The sequence below is a fragment of the Penicillium odoratum genome, assembly GCF_028828045.1.
Source record: "Penicillium odoratum strain IBT 22623 chromosome Unknown utg000008l_segment0_segment0, whole genome shotgun sequence".
NCBI classification, from domain to species: Eukaryota; Fungi; Ascomycota; class Eurotiomycetes; order Eurotiales; family Aspergillaceae; genus Penicillium; species Penicillium odoratum.
This window is the reverse complement of record NW_026643150.1, coordinates 1611643-1623920: the sequence shown is the minus strand read 5'-3', so window position 1 is coordinate 1623920 and position 12278 is coordinate 1611643. Positions and strand designations below refer to the sequence as shown.

General features: G+C 48.4%; 3 protein-coding genes across 3 annotated transcripts; 2 read left to right on the top strand and 1 right to left on the bottom strand.

Moving 5' to 3' along the window:
• Positions 1-3592: 3592 nt before the first annotated feature.
• Positions 3593-4976, top strand: N7520_010825 (uncharacterized protein; the record flags this gene model as incomplete). Its single annotated transcript, XM_057144758.1, has 3 exons — positions 3593-3748; positions 3808-3919; positions 3991-4976. The coding sequence occupies 3 exons, from the start codon at positions 3593-3595 to the stop codon at positions 4974-4976; spliced, it is 1254 nt and encodes a 417-aa protein (XP_056990512.1).
• A 683-nt stretch (positions 4977-5659) lies between these two features.
• On the bottom strand, positions 5660-9918 carry jhd1 ([Histone H3]-lysine-36 demethylase; the record flags this gene model as incomplete). Its single annotated transcript, XM_057144757.1, has 2 exons — positions 5660-6568; positions 6625-9918. The coding sequence occupies 2 exons, from the start codon at positions 9916-9918 to the stop codon at positions 5660-5662; spliced, it is 4203 nt and encodes a 1400-aa protein (XP_056990511.1).
• Positions 9919-10925: 1007 nt separating this feature from the next.
• On the top strand, positions 10926-11623 carry N7520_010823 (putative pre-mRNA branch site protein p14; the record flags this gene model as incomplete). The annotated part of the gene is made up of 5 exons (XM_057144756.1): positions 10926-10957; positions 11081-11104; positions 11210-11266; positions 11332-11459; positions 11523-11623. The coding sequence occupies 5 exons, from the start codon at positions 10926-10928 to the stop codon at positions 11621-11623; spliced, it is 342 nt and encodes a 113-aa protein (XP_056990510.1).
• Between the last annotated feature and the right edge of the window lie 655 nt (positions 11624-12278).

Sequence of the window (12278 nt, the reverse complement as noted above, 5' to 3'; positions counted from 1 at the left end):
CGAGCCAACGTCGGTTGACTGGGCTTCGGGGACCAGGAGACGTCGGAAGTTAAAAGAAATGGTACTGTCTAGCAAAAAACAAATAGTTTCAGTATACAATATACATTCTAGGGTCCCGGTTGTGCACTTAAAGACCTCGGGAACGGAGCTATGGTGAAGGTCGTCACGGCGGGACTTGACTTCTACTTCATCTACCATTCAAATGTATGATCCATACTCCCTTCCAAGGATTCAAGATTTCGGATGTTCGATTGAACGTAGATGCCTGCTGAATTGACAAATTGTGTAGATTCCACCCCTCTATAGCTTGGGTATACTGCGAACTTTTTGGACATCCGATCGAAACCTCGAATTTTATGTTCCTTTCTCCTTCCATTTCTCTTTTCTGATCCTGTCATTTTTTCTTTTTTTTCATTCAGCTGAATATGAATTTGGAGAGCCCTTTGGCTATCTGACTATCCCCGAGCGTCTCGTATAATGTTTGCGGATGCTAGGGTGAAATTGATTTATCTGCCGCCCTATTCACCTGACTTTAACCTGATTGCGGAATACATTGCCGAGCTTCAAATTTCATCAAGCGTAATTGGAGTTACTGTGAGGTCTAGATATTTTCCTCGAATGGGGTATTAATGTGGTCGGGGCAAAAGAAGAAAGTGCTTGGAGCCATTTTCGCCATGCGGGATTGAAAATAGAAGTGTTGGATGACTGAGTGGTTGAATCTCGACAGACTATATATTCTTAGCTATAAAAGTGCAAGAAAGAGAATTACTCGAGATAAAGCAAGTTCGGACTCTGGTTTCGATAATTAGATCAATTGACTTTTTGCGGGGTCACAATACGTTACTGCTATTCATTTTTTTTGATAGCAGAGACAGGAGAAAGATAATGATCATCCACCACCAACACCAGGTGAACCATTGCCCCCACTTCCTCCACTAGGCTCGGTGCAATCGTTAGAATATTAATTAAAAATTAATCAGATTAGCCTCACTCTTAAAGTAATATTTGCGACTCACTTTCTCAGTATCGCAGCAGAGGGTTTGACCCTTACACGAGCTTCCTACTATAGAATCAGTCAGCGTTGTCTGCATTCAAACACCTTGTGCAAAACCAGGACGATATTACATACAGGTTGCACATCCAACTCCGATATCAATAGTTTCCCTAATATGTTGACAGGAATCAGAAGCTGGCAACATTTTGGGTTTGGTTGCTACTGGAACAAGTAACGGAGCTGTCTCTCTTGGTCAGCGGGGTTGCAATGACGCTGGCCGCAGCTCCTAATATGAGGTATGAGGAAAGCATTTTTTCACATCTTAAGAACGGAATGCTATCATTAATTTTTCAAGGCAGAGAGCCTTTAACCATCACCGGACATGAAGCTTATTTTATATTACGAGAGATTCCAATTATGTTTTCTGGAAGTCTAAATATAAAGCCCAATGCCACCGCGAACACGTTTATAGTGTGTTGGTTCATGGATATGTGAACCAGCGTTCGACTCCTGAATCTTGTGACCACTTGATGAGTATTATGAAGCTAATACGCGCCTGGTCAGTGGTGAGATTTCACATCCAATTATCTTTGTGAAGATGATGGACCGCCTTACCTATTGGCCCATCTGCCACGGCTCAGCCAAATATATTCTAAGGTCTGCGAGATCTATGAGGTCATCAGCTCCGTGTTTCAATCGTCGCCCGACCACATTCGCATGCAGGTCACTTAACCCATGTTTTTTATTCAATCCTAGTCTAGGTTATACGGGATCTAGATCAGGCTATTCAAAGCTCCCTAGCATACTTAGAGCGCGACTGCCACTGTAGCGACTTCTAAAAACAGCGGTTAACGAATTTCGTTGACATCCCAGCCTTCCGTCCCCGGTAGAATGAGACTCTATATATATCTTTTCACTACTGCCACTGCTCTCGCGTCCCCGCTAGCCGAGAGAGAGAGCTCCGTTACCTGTTCAAGTAGCAATCAGACGCCAAAATGCTGCCAGCTTCTGGTTCCTGTCAACATATTAGGGAAAACTATTGATATCGGAGTTGGATGTGCAACCTGTACGTATCCTCGGCCCACTGCTATATAAAGCTCTTTCTTATTGGCAATGCTGACTGGCTCTATACTGTAGTGGGAAGCTCATGCAAGGGTCAAACTCTATGCTGCGACACTGAGAATGTGAGTCGCAAATATAACGTTAAGGGCGAGGCTAATCTGGTTAGTTTTTAATCGATATTCTCAACGTTTGCACCGAGCCTAGTGGAAGTGGAGGTGGTAGTGGCGGTGGTCATGGTGGTGGTGGTGGTGGTGGATGATGATCATCTTTCGCCCATCTTTACTGTTAAAAGACTCGTCACTATAGTACTACCACGTGCTGTTATTTCTTCTGAATTGAAGCCGCCAAAATTCGACAAACTTCAAATTATATGCTTAGCTATGTTTGTCACGTCTTTTTATATCAAAACCACAGCAACAAAGCATCAGACAGAATGCAATTGATGTCTCTTATATTTGCGGAAAAGTAGTAGTGCCAGTCGATCAGAAAATCTGAAGTGGGTAGTCTCGTTGGTATTTTGCGCGAACCGCATTGGATGATTCTCCCGCCAAGAGCTTAGCGCGAATCATTGATTGAGCGGTACACACCAAGTTGAGGGCAGATTTTCGGACTAACTTACATGTATTCCGAGCCGGTATACATGAAGCATACAAAGGATGGTCGGGAGTTGACCTTCGCTTGCGATTGCTTTCTATATAGCCCAGAGGAGATGGGGATGGTTCACTCCGAACATTATCATGTGACGTTGTAAAAGTTTCCCAAATCTTCCTCTAGCATGTAAGAGGAACGGCTAGACCACCCCGTATTCAGTTGTTACATCAGCAAAATTTAGTTAATGTGATGAATACAGTTAACCTGAGCAGTTGATGGAATAGGTCTGGATTATACAATCAACTTCAGGTCGTTGGCCAATCACAAGCCATAAAAAGTGCGACGGCCCGAGCAGTCCATGTGCCCTTGGTTACCCTCCGGATACAAGGTGCATTAGGGAATTGTTTGTGCTAGGGAAATTGTTTCGCGGAGCAAAATGATACATCCATCACATATGGCATATGAATAAGAATTCTGGTTCTATTTCTTCAGGACCAGTTGGCCTCATTGATTGCGATTCCATTTATCATGCTGAAGGATCAGGAGAAAATGAGGAGAGAAAAGCTGAGACCCGGAGTCAGCCCCACAAAAACGGGCAAATGAGTGATAAATCATATTCGGATTCCGATGTTGATGGATATAAATAGAGCCAAGGTCTGACCTATACACGTGCATGACTCATTTAGACCATTCTACTCCGTACACCGCAACTCTCACTCCTTCCCCTCCGTTCTTGAGCCTACGTTCTATCCATCTCCAGAGTACATACGATACCTAGCTGGCTTGACGGAGAGTCGATACTTGCACCATAAATGAAGCCAAATGAAGGCTCTGCCATAGTAATCCACGTATTTAAAAGTTCTCGGGCCTGGGCCACCGTAGTGCGGGGAAGCAAGTCAACACCCGCTAAGGGGCCATTCCCCACGCAATAGGCCAGCCGCCAGCATGGCTTCGGACTCTGCGGCCACAACCCGTCGCGTATGGTCGAAGCTAGAGGATGAAAAGCTCCTCTCTCTCGTACAGAATTTGAATGACCAGCGAGGCAAGGAGGGTGGGAACTGGAGTGAGATCTCGAGACATCTTCCCGGGCGATCGAATAAGGTCAGTCGAGCCGAACACGTATGGATAGTGAGACTTATCATGACTAGGACTGTCGGAAGCGATGGTTTCACTCGCTCGATCCGGCTTTGCGGAAGGGTCGCTGGTCGAAAGAGGAGGATGAGCTGTTGCTTGCGGCTCATAAGCGGCTGGGGCCTGCTTGGAAGGATATCGGTAAGTCAATTCGTTTATTTGGGGCCGATCTTGTGCATTAGGCTGATTTATAGTAGCGCTTTTGATTGAAGGCCGGAAGGATGACCAATGTGCGAAAAGATACAATGATATCTTGAATCCATCGGCGAGAGACAGACTGAAAAATTGGTCGGCTGAAGAAGACCAGTATTTGGCTGCGAAGGTTCAGGAGCTCGGTCATAAATGGGCTGCTATCTCGGCTGGGCTTCCTGGCCGTCCTCCCCTTACCTGTCGAAATCGATGGAGGAGACTTTCGAAGGAGTTGTCGAGATCCGACTCAGCTTCAACCCGCAACGACCCTCATTTGACCGCCACCCCCTCAGCAACACTTTCACCCACGGTTTCAAGGTCCAACTCAATCAGTCATCTTACCAATATGCCATTCTCAATGGCAGCAGATCCGTTGACAAGTACTCCAAACTTTGATCTGTCTGCCGACCTAGCGCTGGTACCAGATCCCACTCTGCAAATGCCCATATACGGCATGGACGACATGAGTATCCACAGCGCATCTGCATATGGAATGGACAGCACGAGCATCCACAGTGCACAAACCTCCAATGGACCAGGGCTAGAATTGTCAGATTACTCTTTTCACAGCGGCTACCAGAACCAATTCTGGGAATCCGCCTCAGAGGGCCCATCCTTTGCATTGCCAGATCGCAACTATGACTCTGAACCAAACATGTTGACGGATAACTATAACCCGAGAACCATGTACCAAAGAAATCCCATGCATGGTCGTCGCTATTATCCATGGATCCCACCTTCTGGCAATACTTTGGATAATATCGCTTCGCTTGATCTAGCGAATACACAGACTCAGCATCCTCCATTTGCGATATCTGGTTCGATTATTCCCGAGCTTGATGAAGAGTCTGGGTCCACACTAGAACAGGCTGCTGTTCGTCAGGTTCTATCTTCTCCTCGAGCAGCTACTGTAGTTGATGATACTTTGGTTGGGACTGGTGGCTCGGGAGTTATGCAGCATCATCACCACTTTCACCATCATCATTATCACCATCATTACCATCATTAGCTCGCACTTTGGGGATTCAACGATATGAAATTTGCTACTTAGATTGGTTGTGTTTATGTGAGTTTTAGCTCTGCGTAGCTTGACTGGTTCTCTCCGTATTTAAAGCTGGGTTTTTCTTGACTTTTGATCACTTTCCAGGCTTTGAGTATTCAATGGAGTTGTATACAGCTACTATTCCAAAAAAAATAGATATATGCCCTGAGGGCCTTTGATTCACGGTCCTCCTTTACTAAGAAAAAGCCCGCCCAAATGGACAAATGAAAGAAGAAGCCTATCAGCAAAGTAGTTGCAGTCCTGTTGAGACAATTCACAAGAAAAGAGATAAGCGGAATCAAAACACGAAAGGAACGTCCGGATATTTGGATCATAAACAAAAGAGACAAGAAAACTTTGGATAAGCAAGGAGTTCCAAGGCCAAACGAGAAACCCTATGCACAATAAAAACTTGACACACAAAACTCCGTGGTCACCCTGGCTCCGAGGGGAAACAATAACAAAGAGAAAACGCCAAAAAAGTAATGAAAAAAAAATGAACGCCGAATCTTCACGCCTGATCACTTGATGGATATCCCGAATAATCCACTGGGGGAAAAAGAAGAACCTGAAAAGAAATAGCAAATATGATCACTCTCCACATGTCAGTCGCGATCACTCAAATGTCTCCTGTGCAAAGCCTTGTTACTTTAGCCCCGCCGTCTTCGCAGCCCAAACTCTTCTTCTTGAAGCTCTCGAATGAGACGAAGGCTCTCAGCATCCGTATCATCCTCGTCGAGAAGATGCTTGGTATGTTTGAATTGATGAGGAGACAATGAAGTGGGCCCGTGGCGATCAAAACGTCTCTCCACCATCGGGGAACTTTTCTTTGCATGAGATGATGAGGGCCGAGATGAAGGTTTTTTGGACGAGCTCGCAAACCCTGGGGTCGTTCGGCGGAAAGTAGACGAGGCTGGAATACTAACCGAATTATTCGGGCGATTGGATACCTCTACCGTGAAGCGTTCCCCATGACGAGACTCGTGCTCTCCATGACGAGGTTGTTCACCGTGTCGAGGCTGGCGTGACGAATTGCGAGAGCTCGAGTTGGGCGTGTGCAGCGCATTGGGAGCCTCACTCTCAACGGATGCTAGTGCCTCACCTTCTTGTACCACATCCATTTCGTCGGCCAGCGACGTAGGTGGGGATACCAGGGAGGCAGTCGGCTTTGATGAAACTGACATCGAGGTAATATCCTTGCCCTCGACCGGATCGGCATGAAAAGCGGGTGGCGATGCATATAAAGCTTGACCAATGTGCGCTTCACCCTCTTTGATAGGCTGAGCTTGAAGCTGATCTATGACACCATAGGCAACGGATTCCTCGTCGTAGCTTGTGACTGGCATCGCGTGCGGCACCATAACGCCGGCATTTTGACCGAAGAATACCGGGTGAGCAATTGGAGATGTGCTCTCCTGCTTGGCTTTCTTGGCTGCGGCAGACACAATGTCATCTTCATTGGGGCGGGGTCGCTTTGTAGAAGCAGTCCCACGAGGCTTGGATCTTTCTTGAGCTTTAATCGGGTCAATGTTGCCACGGTCATCATGAATGCAACGGCGCTATTTAGTGGATTAGTTGCGTATTCCAAAACGAGCATTAGAATGGAGCCACAAACCTTGCTTTTCCGACAGTCATCACACGCCTTACTTCGCCCCTTCTTACTGCCATTGGCACCGTCAGGACTCACGTCATTGAGTCTGTTCGCGGCGGCAGTGGAGGCACCCATGATTGTCGAGTAAAAGGCAGAGCCATCAAAGTGTTCCAGGCCAGCCACGCCATTGCTTTGTGATCCGGCTTGTGAGGCGATTGCAGCTAAGGAGTTCAGAGCCGAGACTGCATCCTGGGCGAGAGAAGATGGGGTGCTCAGACCCGATCCAGGGACAAATCCATTCATTGCCATTTGTCGACCCTGTATCCACTCGGTCGGCTCATCTTTATGACGGCACCTGATGCGTCGTCTGCGACAAGCATCACAAGCGACACGTTTCGGACCAAGCCCCGAGCCACGTGGGGCAGATCGTGGTTTAGGAGTGAGTGGTTCTTGAGTAGCGATTTCAGCGACGGTGCCAACCGGGGCAGGCGTTGCGCTTTCAGATGGCGGAATCGTACCGCTGATCGTGGGAGGCACGGGAGTGGCATCCTCATCCGTTGGCCTTTGAACGGCTTGCCTTTCAGCATAAGTGCGGTGGCTGTCCACATTACGTTCAGAACGTCGACTAGGTCGACCTGCTGGTCGCTTTTCTGTGAGAGACACCTTTGAGTTGCTTTCGATGACACCAGGACGAGTCCACTGAGGGGCTTTCTCGTTACCACGTTTCCAAGCGACCCAAACACCGAATTTGCGAATCACATCCAGGGGATCTCCGACTCCCTTCGGAATGGAGCGTCTGACCGCATTGCGTACTTCAATTGTCACTCCGTCGACGGTATAAGAGCTTGCAATGAGGGCTGTCCGCAGAAGATACTTTGTCAACTCTGGCAAGCCCTCCAATTCTGCTTGGGAGTAGAATCGGGCGTTGTAGTAAGGGGAGCTAGGAGGCTCCTGATTGGAACGTTCCCCAAACTCATAATAGATAGGGTAATGCCGGTGAAGTCGGAAATTTTCATCTTGGGCGAAAGCCTCTAGCACACTTTGTGGGATCGGGTCATCTTCCAGGTACTTCAATGCAGTGTACCATTGAATCTTCTGGAAGAAGGGGTACCTGAACTTCTTAGGAACTTTAGTCTCCTTTTCGATGTTGAGGATCTTGATCTGCATTCCATAGTTCAGTCTGGTGAGAAAATTTCCACCAATGACTAGACTGTTCTCTGGAGTCCAAACGGCATGGATCCAGCCTGAGGGAATGAGCATGGTGTCCCCCTCGGAAAGATCCACACGATAACACTCTTTTGTCTGATTTCCAAGGAACATTGAATCCTGAGCTGGAGAATTACACCACTCCTCGTACAGTTTGAGATGTTTGTCCTTGGGAGGGATGAAGAAAAAAGTCTTCTTGCCCTTCAGAATGTGGTAGTACACCGAAGACCCACCAAAATCGATATGGAAGTCGGTATAGCAGTCGGCGACAGACATGAGGCAATAGAACTGAACCTTGGGGTAGTCGCCAATGGCCTTCAACTCTTCAGGCCATACGGCATCTTGAAGGTCCAGATCACGTACAACCTTAGGCCGCTTGATAAGACGACCTAGCTTGCTTTGTGAAACCTCCAAGCTGATGACATTTCGAACAGGTTTGTTGGGTTCAGCGCTCTCATAATAATCGGCCCATTTCTGCATGTTCCACCTTTTATCTTCGCCCTGTTGTGATTTGACATCGATGACCTCAACTCTCTCCTCGGGGCCATAGAGCTCGGCTACCGCCCGGACGGTGAGACCTTGGGGAATCACCATATCAAGTTGGTCTTGGCCGCACTCGGGGTTGTCTTTGACATCAATTGCCTCCTCAGAAACGTGGTCGAGTAGTTCATCAAACATTTCCTGTGTTGGAGCTTCATGTACCAAAGCCTCCAGATCCGCATGGACTTCAGGAACGGGGTCACGACTGTTCCAGCAGGCAGGAATGACAACAGGTTCGTTCCATCCATTACCTCGCTCGAAATATTCGGCAGTAACTAGCTCCGGCCTCATGCGAGGAAAGCTTTCTGGTTGGAATTTAATCCTCCCTTGACGAATGGGCTCAAGATAATGGTGCTCCGTGGAATCAGAGGCTGCCTTGATCAGTCCCTGGTTGAGACCAGCATAGTCGATTGCCGTACGAGCGCGCGAAGATTTGCGCACAAAGGTTGTTTGGCCATGGGTTGCTCGGCAAGAACGGCAGATAAATTTATCAACCGTGCGAACTTCCCTGTCGTTCTTAAACCCAGCACAAACAATATGGAACCAGCGTTTGCATCCGTCGCAGCCAATCCAAGTGTCTTCATCTTGCTCCTCAGTCTCCATTGGGATCCGCACCAGGTGGCACGCAGTGCAGCTTGCTTGATTTGTATCACCTGCCTCTTCTTCAACTTTGAGGGTGGGGTCAGGTGCTTGATTAGGAAGAGATTCTCCGTCCTCGGTGGTTTGATGGTCACCATATCCAGCATAACGAGACACGTCCGTTAAAGGGCCATCCTCGTTCTCATCTTCCCAGACAATTGGGGGCAATGTCCCTCCTGAGCTAGTTGCCGGGCGTACGCCTCGAACCACGGGACGTGAGAGGAATGCAGAACCATCCGAATGAGATCTCATGCGTGAAGGTGGAATGCCATCCTCGTGATGCAAGGATTTCCTATCCTCCGGGCCAGCAGACTCCCCGACAAACCCAACTCGATTGTGACGTATTGAACCGGCACCGTGATTGTGATAAGATTCGTCAATGCTGACCCGTTTTTTGTCTCTGTCGGGGTGGAAATTGGTGGGTCGGGCGAAGTTGAGCAAAAGCTCCGCATCGGTTTTCATGCTGTCAATGAAGGTGGAGTGGGAGTTGCTCTGTGGAATTCCGCGAGAGTGATGAGGTGACGGGTCTCTTTCTGATCGGGGGCGTTTGACCGGCCGCTCGGAATGATTGTCGGGAGTAAATAAGGGTGCGGTCGAGCGATCGGGGGAGGGCGGACGATATGATAGCGGAGCGAAAGTCGGGCTCGTTGCGAGGGCGATGGTTGCAAGTGTGTCGATGGTGGAATTTGACCGGCCATGACCCGACCGGTGATGGGAGCCGGCATCAACAGCGGCATTGCGATTCTGATTTGATGGAAGCTGGTCACGGTCAAGACTTGTGGCCCGGGTTAAATTACGCTCGGCCCACGTTGCGAGAAATTCGGTTCTAGAGGGAGTGATGGGTTCGACAGCGCGTCGCGGCGGAGGGGACGGTGTGCGGTATTGCGAAGGGCGCTTCCCCAAGGGAGTTAAAAACGACGCAGCGCTCATCATTTTCGCTCACTCGGGGTGTATCTGGGAGAGAGAAAATAGGACAGACTAGGTTGGTGGTGCGAGAGGATGCGCTTGCGGTAGGTGGGTGCAAAGCGGGGATGTTTGACCACACGGACTAGCGAGAGGCCGTCGCAGGAAGAAGGAAAGTCATTCCTGGCAGGAAGGCATTCACACGGAGGGCCGCGAGATGGATAGAGATGCTCGATGAGACGATTGGGAACGGCCGAAGAGCGGATGGGGGAGGCGATTTGCGGATGCGCTCGAGTTGAGGGGGTTCAGTCGAGCGGCGGGAGGACAAAGGCGCCGAGAATCGCGCCGCAGTCCGCGGGCAGGGAGGGAGAGCGAATCGAGCGCAATCCAGTCTGCAGGAGTGAGCTCCTGCGAACTGGATGACAAGCTGAGAATATATGGATGGATGGAACGTTTCCGGGGAGGGTGTGGGTGGTGGTCGGAGGGTGGAAGATGTCAATGCGTGAAGGAGGGAGAGTGGTAGGCCGAGTAAGTTCGCAAGGTATGTACGCGGGACAATCTGCAGACTAGACAATAGGTAATGAGGTCCTCGATCCTCCCCATACCAGTAAATTGAATCTGGTATTATAATTAGGTAGAAGAATGTTGTGCGATTCAATTGTGTCGACGGAGAAGAAATAGAAAAAAAGTCCTAGTCGAATTCACCGGCCTAATTCTACTTGCGACGAGAGCGTCGTTGGCCGAGCTGTCTCAGCTTTACCATACAGTACAGGACATTGGGAGTTCATATGATAAGATATTGCATAGATTGAGTGGTAACTCTGTCAGGTATGGTAAGATGATTAGCTCATCTCATTGAACAGTGATAGCCGCTAGACCGAATTCAGCGATGCCAAGAACTTCTCTCGTGCATTCTGCGTGTTCTTGTTCCTCTTTGCGATCTCTCTCTCCTACCACCACCACGGCTCTCGATACCCTGGGTATCTCACTCCTCATCTACTCTTCAACTTCTTCATTTTCCATAAATCTATCCGAGGATGAGCCGGAAGCTCGCTCCCGAAGCAAATCGGTAGGTGATCTCTTCTGCCCCTCTCCATCTCCGATACTCATCCGCCACAGTGCGGAGGTGTCACGGTCTCATCTGGAATCGCATCTGTTGGATAATATATGCTAACGGGTATAATTCTCGTAGGATTCTCTTCGTCAAGAACCTCAAGTACGTCTCTCTTCCATCCGCCGCAACACGCCGATCCCCCAGATTTAGCAATTCGGTCAGACATCACCTACAACTTAGAATGGACCGCTGACTTCACCTCTTTAGCTACAACGTAACAGCAGAGCAACTCTTTGACCTTTTCGGCAAGTTTGGGCCTATTCGGTATGTTATTAAAGCTTTGGACGATGGCCGGAATCTTGTCGCTGACTTTTTCTCTCTCTGTGTAGGCAAATTCGTCAGGGTATCGCGAACAACTCCAAAGGAACTGCATTTGTAGTCTACGAGGACGTACACGACGCCAAATCGGCATGCGATAAGCTCAATGGCTTCAATTTCCAAAACAGATACTTGGTTGGTATGTCTACACACTCGCTCTAGCTCGGAAGGTCAAGAGGAGATTGAGTAACAGGCATTTTAGTATTGTATCATCAGCCGGAGAAGATGCTCCGTTCGAAAGAGGATCTTGCAGAAAGACAAGAAAATCTGGAACGACTTAAACAGCAGCATGGAATAGAATGATGTGACGATATTCGGCTCTAACGATGCCCTCTGCACGCATTTGGCTGCGCATGGTGTTACAACGACTCCAATTCTATTGAATTTGGCTTGGTTGAGGGGTTACCGGCGTTTGTTTATTCCCTGGGATTTCTTCTTTATTTTCGACTTTCGCTTTTGGAAGGTTGACGGAGGTTTGATGGGTACTATTCCTTGATCCTTGTTCATGATCGGGGGGCTTTTACCGGACCCCTTTCAAACAAGAGATTAATTTCTTTTCTTTGTGCATTCTATTATCATATCCTTACTTTTGGGGATCACAATATGAATCCCCCCACTTTGCTCCGCAAACCACTTATCCAAGAGCCTCTTTACATATCTAAGTGATCTGCGAAATCGCATTGCCGTTACATAAATGGGTCAACTTGGTTCTCCAATATGTAGTAGAAGATAGGGTCCTAGGCGGTAAGGCCAAGGGCGATCCACCTTTCTGCAGGCAACGGAACCCTGAACTTGGTCATCGCAATCCCCCTTGATCAATGATTTCCACGAATACCTAGGAGGAAGCGGCACCTCAAATGAATACGCCGAGCAAATTTGGATTGCTCACTATTCCAGTAATATCGGTTTAGTTCCCAGAATAGGTAGATAGTAATCATTGGGGGCGCCTGATCTAGCC